Raw genomic sequence first — 24,405 nt, forward strand, 5'->3', positions numbered from 1 at the left:
GTTTGTTGGCTGATAAATTGATGGATAATAGCGAATACGAATTAATTGTCCCACGGTTTTACCATATTTATCCGTTTCCGAGCGTGTTTTTTTTTTTTCGCTTCTTTTTCGCGGAATAGAATGTAGTTAACTTCCGGCAGAAAAAGAAAAACCCGCAAGACTAATGAAGTAGTTTGCCCAGAATGTGATAATGACGCAGCCGAGCCATTGTTTACAACTTTAATTGGTGTCAACGATATTTTATATACTGGCGTAAAAGGGCGCGTAATTAACAAGATAACGAAGAGCATAATTACTTCAGACTACAGACGTACGTGCAAGTCTGAAAAATAGCAATAACAGACGCTACCGAGCATGAACTTTATATTAAGGAAAGATTTAACCATCAGATAAATGTTATGTTCAGAAGTTTCGCTTCATTAGTATGCTACGAATATACTCGAACTGTAATACAAATTGTAATAATTAAGCTTAAGACGACGGGAAATTCTTCCAGCTATCTTCTTGATTGAAAATTATGCTTACACGTTGAGCATAATAATTGTGACATGCGGCATACGTCTCTCTGTCACGATGAGAATTGTAAATAGCCGGTCGCAATTCGCGTCATATATTATTCAGAAAGTTTTCGAACGCTGCCGTTCCCTCTGCTCCGTTTTTCGCTGGCTTTCAAATATCGTAATACGCGCGGAATCGTTAACCGTACATCGAAGAAATTTAGCGGATCGAAATTCCGCTTCCATATTCCTCAAGTATCTGAATTACTTATTTCAAACGGTCTTATCCGATAAATAGACTCCGACATGTTATGAAGGATACAAATTATCTAAGAGCATTTTATCTTTTCAGAATTCGCGAGATATTTCGGTAAAATAAAATTTTATTGTCCAAACATTGTGTATTTATTAGGTTACAATGTATTCATTAAGTGGCCAGTTTAACGAGATGCTCTAATTCACAGTTTATTTATTAAGTAGTGAGTTTAACGAGATGCTAATTTTGCGATTGTTATTCGATTACGGTACGATGATTAAATAATTTTATTGTACATTTTCGATGGAAAATTCTGCGATTAATTTCTCGAAAATACCGTGTATAAACAGACGATGTGCAAATTTTACCTTATTTCCTATTATTATATTGTACATAATTCTTAATTTTAATAAAAGTGTATCAATATACCTATGTTTTGCTGTAGTTTCTTTGGCAATGATTTTCTTTTATCGCTGTTTGTGTCAAATATTACTTGTCAGATACTACTTGCATAGCGTTAATATATTTGCAATGAACAATATATCAACACTTGATAGTGGATATATTTTTGAAGAAAGGTAGTCTATTTTGCTTTTCCCTCGATATTTTCTTCTTTATACTGGAATAGTGAAAGCAAGATATAACAAAATCGGCTAACTTTCTTCATGAATAAGTCAAAGCAACCAAGTTATATAACTTGATGTTTCAAAAGCTAAGATAAAGGAGACTAGAAACTACTGTAATCAATTTGTACATGTGTATATGTGTGTGTGTGTGTGTGTGTGTGTGTGTGTGTGTGTGTATGTGTGTAAATAGATATAATTATTGATAATAATTGGTAATAATAATTTGGCGGATCTGAATGCAGGCCAATACAACCGTACGAAATCAGCACGCATTACAGAAGTAAAAATTACAATTATCAATAAGAGCCTACGTTAGGGGAGTGATGGCGACAAATTGTGAGAAAGATATGTGAATGGTGCAATGAATAATAATATGATAATATATCACGTGAAAATGGAGATGCTCGTAGGAAGCATTTGTAAATGACGCTCGAGCGCAATGGTAATTCTCGCAGACAATCAAACCGTCTGCATTAAAGTCATAAATAATTGTGATCGATTTATATAAGCGAATAAATTGATCGCATTTACAAATGCCATCCCTCAATTGTAAATGTTATAATAGATAACAATTAATAGATATGCAAATGTTGTAAGAATAAGAAATGTACAGTCCCAGCGCAGCGTGGCGTTGCAGCACCGATTGTGAGATTCAAAGATGTGATGCTGAAAGGGGCGCGATTAAGGAACTGGATCCGAATCGATTCAGTTTTAAGCTATTTCTTCTAATAGAGCTACGAAAGCGAAATAGAAATTGTGAGCACGATTGACTAAAAATATGATTCATTAAAACCTTATCGACCGGTACGCCTTGCTGAGTCGCCGTCTGCTATTCCGTCTGCGATTGACACACTTATTATCTATTTTCGAATAAAAAAAAAATGAAGAATAATTTCGATACATTATTAAACGATGATTCGATCTGAATCTTATCTCTTTAGCCTCGTACTTCTTCACTTAGAAACGTGAGTGTCACTAAAAATTCACGATGAACCGCACGGACGCAAGTTAGGCGCCGTAAAAAAGAAGCTTTCAATCCTGATATTTTACGACGTACGTCATAATTCGGTCGGTCGTTCCGGTCGATCGTAAATAAAAAAAAATAAAATGGAGTACAGTAGCCGTGAGAAAGACTGAAGAAGAGTGGAGACTAAAGGGCAATACGTGTCACGGGCCTTATTCGAGATGCGTCGACGGTCTCGCAACGACGGACTCCGCCGCGTGTGTTCTTGCGGAATTCAATTAACTGTTACTGTTTACTGGATAAGCAGAGTATTATAAAAATTCTGACCCAATGCAAACACAATACAAAATTCAAATGTAAATGATACGTTTGCACGACTGAAAACGCCCGCGGAATCCACGGCAATACCCTGGCACGACTGGCACTCTGTTATCTACGAGTAACAGGATATGAAAAGCTTTTTACACTTTCACGAGAGACAATATTGCCCGGTTTTGTAGATACAATACGTAACAGAGTTACAGAAGACTTGTGTTTGCTAAAAACATGAGCCGGCATAGCCGCTGGCATAAATAAAGGAAAAATTTTTTATCAGCTATTTTATAAAAAATATAGAGTAATGAGTAAAAGATTAAATTCTATTAATTTAATAATGGCGAGGATCGAGGCTCTAAAAATACGAGAAGAAAATTGAATTCAATTTGACCCAGATTAAGATCACTTAGATCACTTTAGATGGGAGCCGAAACGCTGCTCTTATTAGCCCGAAGTTTCTTCACGGCAAATGCGAATGCAATGTTCGTCCGAGAAAAAGAGTTTTCTAAAAGAAATTTGATAGGAGAATAAAGTTCGTGCCGTCTCCGAGGCGACTCTTTATACGCGCTGACGTTGGATGGTTATTTTTTTTTGTCTCAATGAATCATTCGAGGAGAGTCGATCTTCGAAAATAAGAATGAGATCCGCCATCGATCCTGCGCGAATGGCTCTATACTCTATCCTGACAAGCGAAGGCAATAGAATTGTCGAGGTAGAGAAATTGGAGCGATATTTTGCATTGCCAATTCTTTTTTTCGCTCTCGAGCGGTAGCGAAGTCCTGGAAGACGCACGAGTGATTTCGCGATACTTTGGAAGTCGGATTTCGTCATATCACGTCCATTAAATTGTGCAAAAAAAATGTAAGCGACGAAAAAGAAATTTGTCCTCGTTAATTCTTTCGTCAATGTGCGCTCGACGAATGCAAATGACTATTTGAGTTTAATGTAGTTTGTTGCTGTTCAGTCATTTGATGTAGTACGCGCGTGTTATAAAATTAATCTACTGAAACTTATTATTGTCTAGAGTCTAGATTATTTATTAACTATTTGTTTATATATTTTTTCTACACAAATATTTTTTCTATTTCTTATACTAAATTCTTTGATTTGTTAAATTTCTTTTTATAAAAATATTCTTTCTATTTTTTATACTCTCTAAGTTTTTTTAATTTCCATTTCGGATTTAAAATGAAAACAATGCATTCTGTGGAAGAGACACGTAAAGCTTCTAATTCAACAGTCAAATTCTGCAGTAAATTTGTGGTGATTATACGTGCCATAAATTCTGCGATAAATCTAATAGGAAAGTATCCTATACAGCCGGCAAAATTATCCACGTAGGGTAGGATAATGCAACGTCAATCACAGTTAAATTAGATAAAGCTCGTCTTTCAGTGTTTGAGAGGATATAATATCACGACCGTGATAACAGAGACGGTAAAACTAGTTTAATTCTCTGTTTATTTATTTAATATTTGCGTAAATCTAAATTTATTTTAATTATTATTTAATTTTGTTCAAAATGCATTTGAAAATTATACTTAATTTTGAAAGCAACCGGAAATAAGCTTTTAATAATGCAATGTTTATCGCTAATATTTCTCTTGTATGTGGAACAGTTACTGAGAAATTTGAGATAAATATATTGTCGACATTTAATAACAAGATTACTACTGTTAATAACAAGAAGTATACCACTCTGAATTAAATAAATATTGTAATAATGAGAGGCGCACGTAAATATTATTATACAATTGAGGAAATATATAACGTGACATCGATAATAATACATCGATATGTAAATTAAATTTGAGAATGTATTCCATTTATTATAAAAAAATTTTTATTGAAATTGTAATCAGAAAAATATGTAATTTTTAGTAAATACAAATTTTGATACTTTTTTAAAATTTTCCTCGGCTTTTTTTAAAATACCATTCGTAACTATTTATCCAATATAAAAGAATAGTATTCAATATCAAAAGAAATATCAAAGGAATGATATTCATCGAAGCTAGCAGAGTGATAATTAATCCTATTAATTTCGTTTGGAGATTAGTAATCGATGTATGTATATAAATTCTGATCACCGCGCGGGCGTCGTTGCATGAACGTCGATCGCGATTAAAAAGGTGAAAATCGACAAGTGGGACAAGTCTGCGAGAAAAAGAGAGATAGTGAAAAATTGCTAGAGAGATCGTTTTTAGATCGGCTCATACCGGCTCGACGGCTTGCCCTCTCACAGAGTGGTAAGAACGTGAAACGTGAAAACGTGATCGTGAAAAACGAAGGGGGACAGCTCACGGGCCCCTGGTCCGTTTGGAATATTTACCGCACTCTTTACCTGCGGTCCCCATATTGAGAATGCTGATCTCCCCGAAGTAGGAACCCGCCTTAAGGGTGGCGAGCACCGTCTTCCCGTTGTCGGCTACCACCTGCAGTCGGCCCCTATTCACTATGTACATCTCCTTTCCCACCTCACCTGTAATCGCACAAAAGCGACACTTAAGTTAATTATTCCGTTAATCGTTTCTATCTTTGACTCTAATTTAATCAAGGCGTTTAAGTTTCTCGACGGCCTTGCAATCCCCCAATAATAAAGCTGATATAAAGAGATATTGGTACAAGTCATATTTTCTCTACTTCAAGAAATAAAAAGTTTTGTGAATGTACTTAACATAAATTTTAGCTCTTTTTATGTAGTCTCTCTTTATGAGTCTGTAAAAATAATAAGCTGTCGGTGTCATTGATTAAAGTAGTTGATATATTGTATTTTAAGACATATGACAAGTGCTGGTACCTTCTTTCTTTAATATAATATAATTTTCAATCCAATTTTTTTCTTCATCATTAATTATGACGTATTTTTCAATGTAAGAATAAAACGGAAAAAAAATAAGGATAAGAGTCGATAAATTTTAATAAACACATAAGTTGTTTTTTATCTCTTTCTAAAATATGAGTAGAAAAAAATACCAATTTATTGAAAGAACTGACCTTGAAATAATCACGTCAAAAATAAATTTGTAACTTTCCGCGCAAAACAAGATTTACCCCCATTGCCTGATGCTTTAGATTCCTTGATGATGAATACTCCGATAGAATAACGTTTAATAAATTATACGACAAATCTTGCATAAAATTTGTAATTTGTAATTTTATACAAATATACATATTTACAGAAACTGAAGTAGAGACTCTGATCTTTTTTAAAATATTAATAATGGTAAGTATATCCAATTAATTTCGACATGATACTTTGGTAAAATACTAACCATATGGTGAATAATATTAATAGAAAATTAATTTTAAAATTTGAAAAAAAATTGTCCAATAATTGAGGAAATTACTTCAGTATTTTAGAAATATAATGGAAATCCGGAATGGAAAATCCTTATTTTTTTATAGAATGATTTTTCGCAATTTTTATGACGTTGCAATTTTTTATGATAGTAACAATAACTAATAAAAGCTAAGATTGGGAAGATTAGTTTTAAAAAGCAACTTGTCACTACGGATTATTTATTGAAACAAATAATTTACTATTTGTATTGTAACGCGTCGAATTGTTTTAATTGTTACTTTAATTCGTTATCGATAATAAAATTTATTTTTCAAACAATGCGTTATGATGATAAGATATTATTAAAAATAATTTTTTCCCAACACTTAATTTTTAATTAATCATAAAAAAATTGCACAGTCATTATCAAATCGTTATTATAAAAAGTAACAATAAAAGTAACGGCGTTACTTAATTTCCATCAGCGTAAAAAATATACATCCACATATATTTCATTCAAAAATAATGGTTATCACATAATTATGAATAATATAAATGTAATATCAAGTATAAATAAACATTTTACAACTTTTCAACTTTTTTCATATATGAATAAAGATCTATTAAGCACTTTAACATTAAAGATAATATTTTGGATCTTTATTTCCATAAAAATGTGGCAGACCAAATTTTGGATCTTCCTCTTCGAAGAGATATGAAAAACCATGATTTGGATCTTTCAATCCATGAAGATATGGATATAGCAGAATGTTTGTTACTTCCAAGCGAATCATCTCCAGTATCTTTTGATTTTGAATTTTGCGAAAAAATCTTCAATTATTATACACAAAAATAACTTACAATAGATTATGTGAGTTGCTCTTGTATTGTATTTTATTAATTATTGACAATACATGAACGCGCGAGTTGAATATTATAAAAGGTTTAACTTTTAGTTTAAGTCGATTTTGTGACTCATGTAAAATTACATAAGATACTATTATAATTCTTCTAGGTGTAATTTTGCAAATATTTTATATTAACAGATTATCTAAATTAGATATTAAATGATATTTATTCGACATGTGATATGAGATGATAGATATTAACTTAAGTATAATTTAAAAGAGAAAAATACAAAAACTTTGACTGACTGTGATTGGTTCACTGTGGATCGACAGTCAGAGTAGGCAGTTCAACAGGCTTGCAAAGTCAGTAGTCTGACACGAGCATTAGGAGAAATCTAAAATAAAGATCAAACTGCGAATACTTGTTTTACCGATTCATTAACACTTACACACATACGAATTACATGTCATCGACACTAGGTATATACTGCTAGGTATATATCAATATGTCACGCACGCATACACCAAATAATATAAACAATAAATTTTTGTGAAACGATATTGTATAGAATTAGATGTATAAATCTAATTCTAAGAATTCGATATTTTGGTATATTGTACTAGTACTTAATTTTCAACTTTCTTTCCATAAAGATGTGATAAAATATTAATCATTTTATAGCCAATCGTCATCTGCAGCATTCGACATTTGTTTTCTCCGAATCTTGCGACATAAATTTTGATCTTCTTACGCAGGAATAATTTATATTATGTTACGTAAACTGTTCATGTGTTCATGTATATTTTATTAATTACTGATATTATATATAAACAAGCTGAACATTATGAAATGTTTTTAGTTTAAATCTATTTTGTGACTCATGTAATGTTACACAAGATATTTTTATAATCCGTCTAAATAATTTTGCAAATATTTTGTATTAATAGTTAATAGTTTTTCTAAATTAGATATTACGCATTAGGTATTATTCGACGATTGATTGAACCACGCGATATTCCATTTCATGTTATTGGTAGGGTTTATAATAGCAATTTTGCTGATGTCTAACCATTTGCAAGCTATTGTCTATCGTATTTATGTTTATGTTAACTATAGTATATTGTATCATATTTTATGTCTATTATTCTGTTAACATGTAGTCTTTTTCATATAGCTTTGCAATAAACTAAATTAAATTAAATTAAATATTCATAAAACATATATATCAATTGCATTAACATTGTATATTTTGTTTAATGATTAAATGTAACTTTCATGATTTGTTGTCATTGCTAAAGATATAAATATTTGTTCTCCTTTGTGATTTTAGTTTAATATATTAAAAAATTTTATTCTGATAAAATTGTTGCGTTATGACGAATTATCTTAGAGTAATTATTGGAAAATTGTAAATTTGCGATACGCTACTATTGTGTAATGTTTTCATAATTTTTGCCTATCGGATAGAAGTTCCAAATGTATATTACATGTATGTATTATATATTGTGTGTGTGTGTGTGTGTGTATATATGTGTGTGTATATGTGTGTGTATGTATTTTATATGAATCACATAGAAACAAATTCAATCAAAATCCTTCTAAGAAATTTTTTGTAAAACTGGACAAAAGGGGAGCAGCCGCTGATGACTTTAACATATGATTTGACATATGTTGTCACAACCCTAAGTGACCTTGAACAAATTTTATCCGTCGATCGTTCTTCGTTAAAAAGTTATTAACAAAAAAAGTTCAAAAAATAAAGTCTCTTTTCTACTACACGAAACAAAAATTCTCTGCTTTAAAATATATTTTACGATTTTCCACGCGAAGCGACTCTCACCCAGAATTGTATAGTCTAAAGTGAAGACTGAGCTGTATGTATCCATTAAGTGATTTATCTATTAATTAAAATTCTTTATACATATCGAATTTATTTAATTATTTTTATATTTGCCATGCTTTAGGGATGCACGATTCTCACTTTCGACTTTCACCCGTTACATGAAAGTTAAAGGTGAGAGTTGTACGCCTCTATATCATAATTGACGAAGATTTCTATACAATTACTTTATTTACAAAATAAAATTTTACATTTATAAAATTATATTATAAAAATTGTCAGTAAAAATTACATTCTAGAAATTTCATTTTATACTAAATAACTGCATTTAACGTATAAAAAAATTATACTTCCTCCTTTAGATAACTCCGAATTATCGTCTTTTTTAAAAAATATAAAATGTACTTTTTTCATATGATTCAGAGATGGTAACCCCCACTAAAAGATAGTATAAAAGAGCGCAACAGGATACGCCAAGAACGGCCGTCATTTGTCCGGCCAGTAGTAACGTTCAGCTATAATTCCGACCTTAATCGCACGATGCAACGACGGAAATGCGCGAAGAGGGCGGCCACCTATCAAAGGGGAGGTATGTATTACTCTTCGCATTCCTACGCGCACATGGCGGTTATTCCGTCGGTAGTGAAAAGAAACCCCGTCGAGAGAATAAAGTGAATGGAAGGCAAACGATCCGTGGGGAAGACAATTCGCTTTGGCAAGCTGAAGTTGCTCTTTTGACCGCTTATAGATCGAGAACAAATGCTAAATACATCGATAAAAACGACGGGCAATAGCGTAAGCTTTTATTTATACACAATCTACGTTACGAATATTCAGACAATTTCTGTAATGCGCCATAAATATTCAAAAAAAGATAGAAAAGTCATATTTTTCAGCGAATTCCGACTAGATTTCTCGATATTCAGAAGAATAACTGCTTCCTGAACGTAATTGACATTTAAACAATCGTAAACTTTGATCATTTCATATAAGACAAAATATGAATTAAAACAAAAACTTACGTTCCATAATATTTGAAGATTAAAATAAAATTAGGAATCCTCTTTATGACATAAAGGGGAAAACAAATGATCTTTTTTAACGATATTGAATTCTACTATCCATAAAAGAAATAGATTTGGAAACTGTGTGTTGAATGGCGATGTCAGTCGTTAGAATTTACAAGCCGTTTCTCTATGCAATTGGACTACGAAAGTAGTTACACAGATGAGAGAGAGAAAGAGGGGAGGAGGGCCAGGGGGGGGGATAAAAGGGGGAGAAGGAAAGGATGAGGAGAGGGGGGGGGGTTCGTGCTTTCTTCTATCGCGTTGATAACAAGCACGGCAGTCACTTTTTCCGTCGTAAAATAAAAATATTCGCCTACCAGCGACGGTCTCCGGTGACGGGGATGGCACGTAAAGGGAGAGAGAGAGCGCGAATAATCATTTTTCATATCCATGGTATATCGTTTGGCATGCTTCCAGCATTGCTTCCATAAGCAGGATATTCTCGAATCCGGGGAGAAATCATAAGGATAAGAAGAAGGTCGATGTCTAGGGTTCGTGTCCTCGAGAGACCGTAAATGGTGATGGAAATGAACAAAAGTCGACTGCTTACAATGGACATTTAGCCACATTTTTTATCTAAATTCTAATTTACGAGGAACAATTTTTTCCGCCGCTAAAGTGGCTTGCAAGGAAGATTTTGCATAGAACACACACATCTCAGTAAGCAAGAAACATTTTGGAATATTTCTGCAACACTGTAACAATATTACAGTGTAACGTTGTTACAATGTTGCTGAAATGTTCCAAAATGTTTCTTGCTTACTTGAACTCAGCCTGATGATTCCGAGTATCTTGTGTCGGAAGTAGCCGCTAGAAAAAACGATAACTAGGCAATTTACCTTTGCGGCAGATGTAGTCGCCAGGTGAGAAAAGAACGGGCCGTAATCGCAGCACCAGCTCGCACAGGAAGCCAGCCTCCGTGTTTTGGAAGATCTCGACCCTCCTCAGCGTGTCCAGGTGCACGTTTATCGCGATTTCTGCCTTTAGCTTATCTGCGAAAAAGAGAAAATGATTGCGGAGTGTAAAAAGAGGGAAAGAAACAGGGCAGGCCTTGTGTACAGTGGAGGAAATATTAGGAATAAATATTAAAATTTTAATCTATTAGAAATTATATATTCCTGTGTAATCAATTTCTGACAGGTTGAAATCTTAATATTTATTCTTGTTCCTAATATTTCTTCCATTGTGCGCAGTTCTCTAGAAATCAGAATGTAAAAAGAGGAACAGGGAAGGATCAGAATCTCTCCGAATTAATTCCGGAGAGAACAGTTCGTACTTTTGCCGCGCAGGACGTGCTGAAAACGCAATGTATACGGTCGAGACAGGCCGCTATAACGTGTAAAGGGTGTGTATCCATTTTTAATTAACTTGCAATTTCAAAAATTTACACGATGCACGCTTTTCAACCTCGTTTTCCTTCCGTTATTTTATATACTCTTCTCTCTCTTGATATTTAAAATTTCGCAACGCACGCGGTTAAATTTTTGTGCGCAACAATTCACATCGTCACACAGCGGAAGTCATTGTGCTCCAGAGGAGCATGTTTCTGTTGCATTGCATTGCACAACAACTTCATCCGAAACTTCAAAGAGTAAAACCATTCTGAGAAGAAAAGTTGTTTTTATCAAAGCTCATCTCATTAGCGTGAGAGACACTTTGCATTCTTATTTGCAGAAAGTGAAAAAAATTCCTATTACAATTAATAAGTGAAATAAAAATAGTCTACTGAAGTTCTTTTATAAATCGATACCTATGCACGTGATATATTCTTTATAAATTAATATTATTTCTTAATATTATCTCGAATATAAAATTATTAATATTTTTGTACAAACTCAATAATAAATTAGAACAGTTTCCATTACAAAAAATGTCTCCAATTTCAATATCCGTTCTTTTCGGAATATGTCTAAAAAAATTTATTATTATAAATCTCTTATTATAATTATTAATTTATTTGCTGTTTAAATTATATTACTTTTGTAATTAAATAATAGTAATTCGGCTTTGCAACAGTCTTGCATTTCTATGCAATCACTTTCTTGGCGGAAATATCAATATTATACATAATTAATAATTAATATTAATACTAATATTAATAAGCAAATATACTTCATTAAATGCCTATTGTAATATATATTAGGTTATGTAAATAATTAATAATTCTTGCGCAAACTAATGGCAGTTTCGTAAAATAAAAATTTATTGACTCGGTATTATTTCCCACATGAATCCTTGATTACAAGGATAAAGTTTAATATATTATTACTATTGTTGTTAAGATAATTATAACCAAACGCACCAGAAATTGGTAGTTAACCCAGAAGCATGTCGACCGTATAAGTACACTACGATGTTACTATTGTTATATTATTATTGCGATGAAACTGTAATTAGTACTAAGTTCCGCAAATTAGCGTTAATTATGATTATGCAAGCTGTAACAAGTATCGGTAGCGCGTTAGTATTTTTCGCTTTTTACGTCAATTTTGTCGCCGATCGATGTGTCTCTTTCCGATAATATTAACGCGTAATGCAGCCTAATTGCTGTCTCTGTATCAATATAATCTGATTATTATTGCCGCGCAAAAATGTCCCTCCCGATTGTTTTATTACGCGTGTGAACAGTATAGGTTATTTCATTATTTTATTATTTCATTAGAAGAAAAATCTTTCAGGCAACGTGCATTTCATAACTCGACGAAATAAGCTTTAAAAAGAGATTAAAAATGATAAGATTTGATATTTCGCTCATTTTATGTCGAGAGCCTCTCAAAGAAGTAATTTGAAATTTAAAAAGTATTTAATTTAATAAAATCCAAAATAATTATTTGCCATAGAAAATGTTAATATTATATAAAGATTTGATTTCGTTTTAATTTCGTCGAAGTAAACTTTAAAATAAAATGGTAAGATTTAATATTTCACTTTACAGAAGGATCTCTTAAAATTGTAATTTGATATTTAAATATTTAATAATAAAACGTTTTTTAAATCTAAATTCGCGCCAGGAAATGTCAATATTATACGAAGACATTCCAGTTAATATCTCCGATATTATTTCTGGAACTTTATTGCTCGCGTTATAGCCGATTAAATGACATATATGTGTATGAAAATCTTCGCATTTTAATGGGACATACAATTTTTACCTACAATTTTTCATTTTGCATTAATATTCAATTTTCAACTCCTTGTTATGTCGTGCATTACACTTGGAGCTTTACAACTCGCGCCTTATAGCGGGTTTATTGCATGAGAAATGCTCGCCATTCGAACGAAACGATTTTCAGGATGTTGTCCGGACATTCCCTGCTCTTACTCTCGTGGAAACTCATTTGAAAAGCGCATTCCGCTTTGCGGTAATAATAATGTTGCTCCTTGGCCATTTATTCCCTCTTTAACATTCTGCGTTCGTACACTATATTATGTTAACTACGTCTAAATTTCGATTCTTCCTCTTTTAAATAAGGGGGACAAATATGAGTTGGAAAACGAATTATTACAATGGTTGAATGAAAAAAAAAGAAGTATAAAATAAATTCTTCTTAGTTTGAGAAACAAAGGGACTCGTGGAAGAGTGGTGAATGTAAAAGTCAGCTGCTTTATTATGAAGTTCTTTTTCTGTAGTTATAAGCAGAGTGATTATAAAGAAGTCCCTTAAGAAGCGCAAAGAAAACAATTGTAAATTTTACATAACACTATAAAAGAACGCATACTCTACGAGGGAATATAAAAAAAATTGCTCGATATTTTCCCGAACGCGAAATAAAACATTTTTCGACAATATATTTCAAGAGAAAAAACTGACAATTTTCTTCTTAGTGGAAGCTTGACTCTGCGTTAAGCACTCTTGTATATATCTCGTGCAATAAATTTCAGCGTAAGTCCTTCCTATGTTACCCAGCGCAGCCCATGAGTCCCCATTTCTTCCAGTTTATTTGCTTCTATACACACTGCGTTTTATATTGCATATAGTCTCTTTTATAGTGCGTCGCGAACGATAGAATCATTATTACGCTGCTTTACTAGCATTTTAGTGGGGAATTCACCCAGCAGAAATATCGTTTCATTCCAATAATCGGCTCGGAGTCGTCTTTAACAATCAGTTCAGAAACACATTTTCTACATTTACGCATTCTTTTATACTTTACGCAATAAGCAATAAAAAAAACGTTATTGAGTTTATGAAGGAAAAAACACTTGTGTATCAAGTATCAATATAATCACATTACAATATACATTACGATAAATTAGAAAAAGATGATTATAGGTAACAAATAAATTTATATGTTAAACATAGGCATTTAATGTCGTGCTATTGCAATAGTAATATACTCATTCCTAATAGGACATCAATTTGTTTTCCTATTTATTAAGCTATTTCTACTGACGCAAATTGTTTAGTACATCACAAAGAAAGAGATTTAATGAGTATGAGGAGGCGAAATAAATTATAATTTTTGGATAAGTCGAGAATTTTTAGTCTGCACTTTTATCTCATCTCTTTGCGAGGGACACCCCAGCGAAAATTCGCCCACGACCGTTTACTCTCGTACGGTTTGCATTAAGGGGCGACGTCGGCAACCGTACATGCAGCCTGCTTACGCGTCGCTTTACTCGCATTTTAGTTTGCGTATCCTACCAACGCGGTTATGAGATCAAATGTTTCCCGTGAAATTATATACGCTAACACCGGCAAAAGGCGGCGATATCGTTTCATTGCTCGTAAACACCACCTCCGCAATAACTTGCACTCGCTGTTATTTGACTAATAAATTGCAGTTAAAAATGAAAAGCTTTACTTAGAATTTGCGATGGACGAAGTTACATTAATTACACGTGTATTAAATTACACGTTCGCGAAATAGCTTCGTCTAACCGCCCCCTGCATAGATTCAGCGGACTTATATAAATATCATAAAGTTACGACCACGACGTAACGCCGGATTTTCATATATCTCACGTTTATGAAAGTAAATATATGCGTCTGCATCTCTTCTATATTGCGCATTAATAAGGAGAACTACGGGGTGATGGAGGGAAGGGAGAAGATAAATGATTCATATAAAAATAACTAATTACGTCTGCGTTAATTACATTTTTCTGCTTCCATAAATTATTTTTGCTTAAAATAATGCACAAGCATGTTTTCCATAAAAAAAAAGAAGCTTCAAATTCTCGATAAATAATATTCGACTCAAATATATCTGCTCAATTTTTTTAATCTTCATTGTAGTTTCTAATTCTAAAAACTTAAACAATTAAATCGTTCATTCGTGTTAGGTTTTGATATTTAATATAAGTAAGCAAAACTTACCTGGAAGACAACTCACTGCTTTCTCTTCGTCGGAGCACTTTTGCGTCAGCCACAAGTAGTCAAACCACTTGATAACTTTAACTTGCAAATGATTCGGTACTCTCCTCATCCGCATGTAAGTCTTCACGCCGTCCAACTTTGCTGCAACAATCAATTTTTATTATTAGTAGAATATACATTTTCAAATGACAATAAAATAACAATTGTTTACAGATTGCCGCGACGATTCTAATTGTTCTAATTCCATTTCTTAATGTTGCTACATTAACATGCAACATCTGACACACATTCGCTTACGCTGCAAATGTGATATTAATTATCCTAGCTAATTATGTATATATGATACCGTTTCCGGTAATATATAACGTTTCCGATTCAAGTTAATTATCATTTAAGCATTGAAAATCTCGTGTGAAACCGGCGTCCTATTTGTTAATTCGAGAATGTGATAATACGTCATTATACAAATGAAATGTTCGATGATTATTAATCGTCGTGGTCAATATTGGCGATTAAAGTTGATAAAATTATATATAGCTCTCGCGTGAGTGCGCAAACTGAATGATTCAATGAATAAATGCGTTATGAATGTAGGATTTGACCAGTCAAAGAATTAAAGTTTTTACGATTGGTTTACGATTTGGAATCGTAATAAAATCAGTTCATTATCGATTATTATCGAGATACACTTTCCATTCGCTCTGAAAAATCTTTTCATTATTTCTACGTTATTAAATCAATTATACTAATTGTTATTATAAATTGACAATATGTATATCGATATAAGTTAATAGAGAAAGTTTTCTCTGGCGTACTTATATTTCTCGCAGGCAATTTTTGAAGGCAAAGACCGTATTGCCGCAGTTATCAGTTAATTGAAACGAATGAAGACAAAAAGAATTCTCTCTCGCGCGATTCCCATTCTTTCTCATCTCTCCGATGAGAAAAGCATCGATGGGATTGGTTAATATAACGATATTGTGGCATATCCGTCGTGCAATCGCTGCATAGGTCGCAGATCAATAGTAGTGCAGCGAAATGGAAAACTAAGATATGGCTACAATTTTACGGGGATCCATCTCGGTGCTATGTATTCACACGAGCGTGACATTCAATTGCTGAGGTAGAATTGAAAATATCTCATCAGAATATCGCTGAATATTAACAGGTAAAAGATATAATGTCCGAGATATTGGAAGAGATGTAGATTTCTTAGATTCCTGAGATTTTTCCCTTAAAAGAGATTTAAATCTTTCACTATTAGATGAGTCAATTCAATCCAGAATATGATATCTCAACAAATATATTAAAAAAATTAATCTATTAACAGTATTATTCTAATAAAAAATCTTATTAATCTTATTAATTCACACACACGCACACATAACACTATCAAACACTTTTAATGAATTAAATATGTCACATGGTTTTTATAAAATTTTAATAAAATGTTATTTTAATATTGTTACTCTGATGAATTAACAAGATTGTTTTTAATTAGACTAATGCTGTTAATATATCATTTTTCCCTCCTATACATTTATTTTAATTAGAATTATTAGCAACATCATTTTTGGAATTTTAATTATTGCCTCTCGTGCGTACAAACATTTGTGCTGAATATATATAATAATAAGTAAAATAAGAAATTTGCGAGGAATTGAATAAGGAACGGCTCATACGTGCCAAGCTGTTTTAATGACAGAATGTAATTTTGCAAGTACTTCTATTCATACTTGCACTTAAAGAAACGTGAAGCGTGCACGTAGCAGTTTCAGCTAAACTTCTTAATAGCATTGAGTAAATGTTTCGACGATTTTGCTATGCAAAGCAAAATATATTCGTGTCGAGTCATGTGAAAACTCAGTATAAGTTTGTAACGCCGATGTAATACGAATATTTGAAAGTATGTAAAAGTAAAAATGTAGGGGAATTATGCTCAGATTTCAACGCAGATTCGTCTCGCGTCGCAGAGAGAAGACATTATTACTAGATTCATGTCGCTCGTGTCCGTTACGTTCGGAGAATCTATAAATACGGATTATGAGGAATGAAGAATGCGTATCAAGAAATGAAACGTCAAACTGTCTCCGAATGCCAATTGCTATCCAAGATATTCAATCGATATTCAATCGAGAAGGCAAGGAGCAATGGGACCAATGAAGAGGATAACGTATTTCTTTGTTAGATTACCTATCGAGCCATTGTGCCGATGAATATATTGAAAACGCACATCTTCTTACATCAATCATATTTTAAAGAGTTCTATTTGAAAAAATTAATCTCTTATGCAGTTTGTCGATCGGAATATTAATTAATGTTATTTTTAAGCTGTATAGCCTTTACGCACGTTTATATTTTAAACATCAAAAATAAAAATTCCATTATTTGATTATAGGTCCCACTTTGCATTAAATTAAATAATCTTTACATAAAATTAGATATCACGTGGATTTTATAAGGTGCACAATTTTCCGCTTTTCCTGAGACTCTCACGTTTTCGCTGCACTTTTTTTCTATTTATTATTTTGGATGCTCAAATGTTAATGCATAATGCGGCTCGAGAGTCCGCAGTGCGGAGTTCACTGCAGCGATCTAATTTTGTCGTATGGATACCGAGCAACGGGATAGTCGTCGTTTCGGGGTTCCATCGCCGATCTATCCCGATATATCCAGGAATGATCAATTCTGCAGATACTTCTCGGACTCGATCCAGGCAGGATTCCCCCCCGCGAGCGGATCGACAAGAGCAATCCGGAATTGGCCGAAAATGGGTATAACGGGGACGCCGCCGGCCTGGCTTCGCCTCGTCTGACTGACAAGGAAGAGGGGTGGTTTCTATCGGAAATGGGCTTCCGACCGACCGACAGCCATGCCCATTTCGCCGGCGCAATTTAACTTACTCCCCCGCTTTTCGCGCTTCTATCGCGCGGCCTCACGTCTCGTCGCCAGGTTGGCGATTCGAAGGAACGGGCATAGATATTGATAATATACAGCAGAACGGCCCGATTCGGCCGACGCAGCGCGATCAAAGGAAGTGAGAAGATCCTTGGCCACGATCCAGCCGGCACCGTTCACCCACTGCATCTCTGATCATTTTTCCAACGGGTTCATCGAACCGCGTTTGAATACGGACGTCGAGTTCGCAAGAAGTACCGATGAAAATGCAAAGCTACGCTCGGAAGGACGATGTCTTTCTTGGAATACTTTTGCGCATACACGAGGTTGTCGAGATATACAGGGTGATAGTCAAATACTTTAGAATTTTAGGGGATGATTCCCCATATTAATTTAAGACAAAAACTTCATATGATTATGTATCTAATTTTCAAAGATATAGGATGTGAAAATTAAAGGAAAAATTTTTTGTTTCTTCCAAAAATTTCGGAAACCACTCGAGCTTGATGGAACATATAAAAAGTTAAAATAATTCCATTGGTTTTTGACATTTATTTTGGACATGTATGATTGTATAAAGTTTTCGTCTAGATTTAGTATTTGATATTTCTACACACAACATATACACAACACACACACACACACACACACACACAAAATTAGTAGAACCATTTCTTAAAATCTTCTAGAATACTTAACTACCACCCTATATATTTCCTCTATAACAAGCTTTCAAACTCGTACAATGTCGGTGGGTTCACTTCTTGATGTTACAAGTGCAGAGAAATATAATTCACACTATTATCCTTTTTTTTTTAGCTACGTGAAAAAATATATAGAAATTATTTATAACATTAAAATTGAAAAGATTTGAACATCATTAATTCTTCGATAAATTTTATCGAGGTGTCCTTTTCGTAATATATTATTTTTAGATTTATTCACGTATCATTTATGGAAAAATTTGTCCAAATGTATTTTAAATATAATTATTACAATATAATATTCTCTTTTCTAGAATTATTATATTATAATATAATAAAATAAGTATATAATATTATATTAATATTGTATTGTAATGTAATAGTTTATAATATCAATTTCTAGTCACTAAGTATTTATTAAAGCGAAATGTCTAACGCTTTAATACTCAGGCTCTGGAATGTTCGTATTCCCTCTTAGTCTCGAAGAAATAAAGAGACGATGTTAAGTACGAAAGTGAGAGACGCACGTGCGTCAATGCAAGAACGAACGTAAAACTCTACTGCACTACCGTTGGTTAACGACGGAACTTTTGGATGTTTTAAGGGTTAATGGAGGATATTCGCGGCCTGGTGCTAGTACCGAGATCAAAGTGAGATAATTTCTGGCTCGTTTCCAACTCCAACTTGATAAAAGCTAAGTCACGTTTATTTCGCGCCAAAGAGACTCGATTCTACAACGACAAATAGTAGGATGTACCTCGAGAATGATCGTACTACTGAAAAAGAATTTAAGTGGATTCTATTATCTCTTCATAGACATCGTAAAAGTTTCGTGGCACTTTATCATCCTGCGAACGGGAGATCAAACTTTGAAGCTTCGGGAAAAGTTAATTTTCAATTTGCCGAGAAATCGACATGTTAAAATATTAAACAGCGAGACATCTATTGACGGTTTAGCTCCGTGAGAATGTGAGTATATAAACGACGTGAGCAATTCGTCTTCTTCCTCTCAAAAAATTTGTGATGGCTTGGCTTGAAAAATCACTGTTTTCTCTTTCGGACGGTTCTGGTCGTCAGCTTCGATCCCTAAACGACACGCCGACATTGTCTGTCCGAAGGCGCAACCTGAAACTGACAGTCGCAGACGAGGCTCCTCGAAGATCGATGGATCCTCGAGACGCGGTCTTAACGACCTTGTTCCATGTTACCGATAGCTTCTACCGGAACGTCGTTACTTTCCTTTCAGTCCACTCGATCAAGGCACTCCCCCTAATGAACGGTGTCTGTAAATAGTTTGCACGTAATAAAAGTAAAGACACTGTCCACGCTGTTCTTATAAATCATTGCCAGCGACGGAAAAATGTGGCCGTTATTCCTACGGTTATCTCTGCAGAACGAAAATTCCATTCGGTGTCTGTGTATTTTGTCACGATACTATTTTTGAATCCCTCTCTTTTTTCCCCCCATTCACCATATCATCCAGTACCGCACCTTTTTGTTCAAAAATACGACCGTTACGCGGATTTTGTTGAAGTTTGCGTACGATCGAGTAAAAAAAAGGGAAGTGAAAAAGAGAGAAAAAAAAAAGAAAAAAATATCCTTGTCGAGGCTCGTTTATTTCGAAGGTTTAATAAGGCACACTCGCTAAATATTCGAAACGAGAACAATGCACTATTACATTCATCGAAGTAGTAGTTGGTTTGTGAACCGTTGTGTTGATTTTGAAATCCCGCTGTGCCGGCAGGCATCGCGAATCCTCCTCCTCCCGCGATGGATTAATTTTCACGAAAGTCTCTCGAGCCAATTAATCGGGAAACGCAGCCTCGTTAATTATCTGGAATTCTGAACAAGCATGCGTCATGCTAACCGCGCGTTACCCTATTAACAAACTCGCTCCTCATTGTTATCGTGAAACACGATTCCGCAGCTTGATTTGATAGGTTACATTGTCGCGTTTTCGAATTTGAATGATTCTTTCGCGGTTTTCGGTTTTCGCGGATTTCTCGCGGGTTTATCCTACATACGTTTTGTCCACCGTTTTGAACTTATCCATGTGGATTGCCAAAAATTCTATCGGGATGGAATGTACGCGCATTTTTCAAGAAAAGAACATATTTCACGTGTTTCTGACTCGTAATGGCGAAGACTTAGATTAATATTCTGTCAGTTCTTATTTTTAATATGATTTTAAGTACAGTCACAAGCTAATTACACAATAAATATCTTAGTTAATATCTTAAGATATTTTAAGACTTAAAATATATGAAATTAAAAGTAAATCTACAATCACATCTACAATACGATCTTAAAGTGTAAAACTCAAGCTTCAAGCTTGAGTAAGAAACTGACTAATCACAGTCAAATGTGAGGAGAATAATCGATTCTTATGCTTTAAGGCTTAAATTTTACTTTAAAATCTTATTGGCGTCGTTTTAGGGATATAATACAAAATAATAGTATAAGTACAGCATAGTATAATATACAGTGTAAAAGTACAGGCAACATATCTTTGTTCTCTAAATTCTTTGGAGTGAAATCTTACTCTAAAGAATGAAAGTTGAGTCAGACTTGAAAAAGAGTGGCTTACTTTTCAATCTTGAAGAGTGAGCTTTCACTCTTTACAAAGTGAGATTCATTTTAAAAGTTTACAGAATGTAGAATTAGTCGGATGACCAACTAGGCCCCAAATTATATATAAGCTGCTATTAGAAATTTGTACCAATAAAAAATTAGGCCCCAAATTATATTTAGCCGCCATTACGCGCAATGTTAGGGTGGAGGCACAGAGTTAATACATAGCGCATAACAAATGCATAATGCATGAGAAAAATGAACCAATCAAAGTCCTTTATTTTCTTTCCTTTCCATGAAATAAAGGATTCTGATTGAGTTTGAGTTTCTTATGTATTATGCGTTATGCAAAGATCTGTGCTCCGGTTTTTATACTTAGTATTCTTACGTTATGGCATAATATAAGATTATCTGGACCAGTGAGCATTCAGCAAAGTCTCCATATTAATCTATGTAACATGCTCATTGATCCAGACGTCTTATGCTGTAGCTATACTTATATAGCTATACTTTGTGTGCTACAGTCTTTGCAATTAGCGTGGAGTAAGTGATTTTCATTCGAGAGAGCGCGAAAAGTTTGTGCATATTTTTCCTCCAGTAAGAGGCACACGCCTGACGTTCGTTATTTAGCCGAATCCATTGAATAGAATTAAAGGAATTATCCCTTTGTGCAAACTTAATTCCTTTCCTTTCCTGCGTCTGATCATATATGCATACGCAAATAATTCCCTCACCATCCTTCTCGACAGCATAGTCGTATTACATGATGCTTAATCCAAACCGGTAGCTACTATTTATTCGGATCTCTCGACAGTTGCGCAATTTCAAGTTTCGCAGGAAACTTTCAGTAATTTGAGCTATAGGGTACAATGTCCCTTATTAATCAGGTAACATTGAAACGTGTTCTATAACATGGAAATTAATATCTAAATTACTTTGTCGCGCCAGGAGCGAACTAGCGCCGTGTTCCTTTCGCTCCCTTCTGTCGCAAGTGCATTATTCTCCTTGTTTGCAACGCGATTATTCGTGTCAAGGAGGAGTCACCGGCAGCAACGATACACGTGTTTATCGCGGAACTGGCATTGTCAAGCAGCGATAGCAGACTTCACGCCGTGAGCTTCCCGAGTTCAATTCTATACAGACTGCGTATATATCTCTATTGCGAGAGAACTGAGTTTTTCAAGGCGTGCTTTTATCTACTTCTATGGAAAAAGCCCTCGTAAATATCTGAAGACCACAGTGATTTTTCACCAATAACTCGCTCCATTACGCGAATGTCGCAGACAGTCTCAACAAAGCTCAATTTCTCTCCCTTTCTCTCGTTTTCTTTCTGCTTCCCTCTGCCTCCTGCAGCAGCAACAGCAGCATTGGGCCGAAAGTGAATTTTCAACGCAACGGATCGATGAGACCGAATCAACAGCTTTTCCGCGTTTCCGCAAACGCAAATAGAATTGATACAGCCACAGCACCTCGGTGTCGTGGCACCGTTATATTTCGCCTGGAAACGGCTTTCGATTCCGCCTTCTCTTCTTCGTCACACGAAGCCACCCCTGTTATTCCCAAGCGTATAATACTAGAAGGCTTTATTTATGAACACAACGAATTGAGTGGACGTGGGGTGAACGTTTGGGGATTCACGAAACGTTCGTTTCGTATCCCGCTTTATCCGCTTGTGCTTTGACGTTCGTTTACGGCCGCTCTCTCGGCTATGTACAAACGGTACGGTGTAGGACAGGCTCGTCTAGGGAGGGTAAAGCCCAAAGAAAATAGGAGAACTGAAGGATAAAAGATATTGGATCCCGCGGCATTCTATCCATTTGATGTGCGCACGTTCTCGCAGTGACATTCTCACATTCAGGAAATGTGACAGTCAAAACCAAGGGAAATATGGAAAGGGAGAGTGAGAGATGGAAGCAGCATCGGGACGACTCGAAATCGTTGCACGAAATTGTATTGGCGATACGGTATGCATCACTAAACCATTGCGTCGTGTCGTTTGCTATCAACCTATTTCCGAGAAGCACATCTACAGCAAAGGCAACTTCGTAATCGAATCCCTCGTCGTTGCGAGCCCGAATTAATGATTGTAGAACTCGAAGGGATTTTGTTTGACGAACCGCATTGGTACAACTAGTAATCTCGATTTTACATCCAAAATCTCAAACATGTTTCTTCACTATTTGCGTATCACGTACACTATTAAATTCATAGTGTCAAATTATATTCATAATGTCAATTGTATATAATGTCTAATTATATAATTTGAATCATTTGCATTCTGTATTTTAAACAGGATGCTTCAGAATTTAGGTGTAGCTTTTATAGCTATAATTAAGCGTCCTATATATTTAGTTTAACAATCAAATAGAATTATTTTCAGATCTATATTTAATTAAAATTTTAGTTTTATCAGTAAAACTATCTTTTCTGTAGAGCAAAATGATTTAAGTTTAAGAAAATAAATTCATATGTTCATATATAAGTAACAGTTATTCATTTAAAGAAAAATATAGATTTGATGAATAGATTCTAAGAAAATAGTTCGTATCGTATTTCAATTTACTCTTATTTCAGTTTTCTCTTATTTTCTATCGCTTTCTTTTTATGATCAAACATTACTATACGTGTAATAAAATAATCTCGACACCCATGTGCAAATAGTCGAAACAATTATTTGGTCGTTCGGTTTGTCTAAACGGTTCTAACAATCTATGTAACTATACCGCACCAATTAGCCGTGGTCAAGCTAACGAACCAGTCATCGTGTAATTCGTTTGCCTCGTGGCGGGCGAACTACATCATGTGGTGTTAGGTTGCTTTCAATCTAAAACTATGTCGTATCTTCGATGATACAATCATCGGTTTCTTCAGAATTCTCGTAATTTTAGTTTGCATCTATCAAGTGCCTTTATATTTCTTTTTACTTATGAATTCTTTAAAATTCGAAAATTCTTCGTTTTAATTATCGTTTTCATCTATCAAGTGCCTCTATAATTTTTCACTTACAAATTCTTTTTAGCAAATCTTAGATCAATATTTATTTTAAAAAAATATCGGGAAAAAGTCAACAGTTCTGAAGTTCCTAAATGAACAAAGCTTTAAAAATTTTTAATAATAACATAATATTTTTTTAGAATAAAATAATAATAAAATATTTTTAAAGATAAATTATTAAAAATTTTATTTCTCATATAACTTTAACCTTTTTTATCTTT

At 34.1% G+C, this 24,405-nt stretch overlaps 1 protein-coding gene across 7 annotated transcripts in view; it reads right to left on the reverse strand.

The window, feature by feature from the left end:
- The window catches only part of LOC105144517 (uncharacterized), a 187,724-nt gene that overhangs the window by 13,471 nt on the left and 149,848 nt on the right, over positions 1-24,405 (reverse strand). For 5 of the 7 annotated variants that reach the window (XM_011053466.2, XM_011053468.2, XM_011053467.2 and 2 more), the window contains exons 10-12: positions 15,018-15,158; positions 10,537-10,689; positions 4,991-5,140 (exon numbers count right to left, since the gene is read on the reverse strand). In XM_011053466.2, the coding sequence (XP_011051768.1) occupies positions 4,991-5,140; positions 10,537-10,689; positions 15,018-15,158 (444 nt within the window). The remainder of the gene's footprint in view (positions 1-4,990; positions 5,141-10,536; positions 10,690-15,017; positions 15,159-24,405) is intronic. The other 2 variants (XM_011053469.2, XM_011053464.2) reach the window with 1 other exon arrangement.

Source organism: Acromyrmex echinatior, chromosome 8 (genome assembly GCF_024713525.1).
Source record: "Acromyrmex echinatior isolate Ae372 chromosome 8, ASM2471352v2, whole genome shotgun sequence".
Lineage (NCBI taxonomy): Eukaryota > Metazoa > Arthropoda > Insecta > Hymenoptera > Formicidae > Acromyrmex > Acromyrmex echinatior.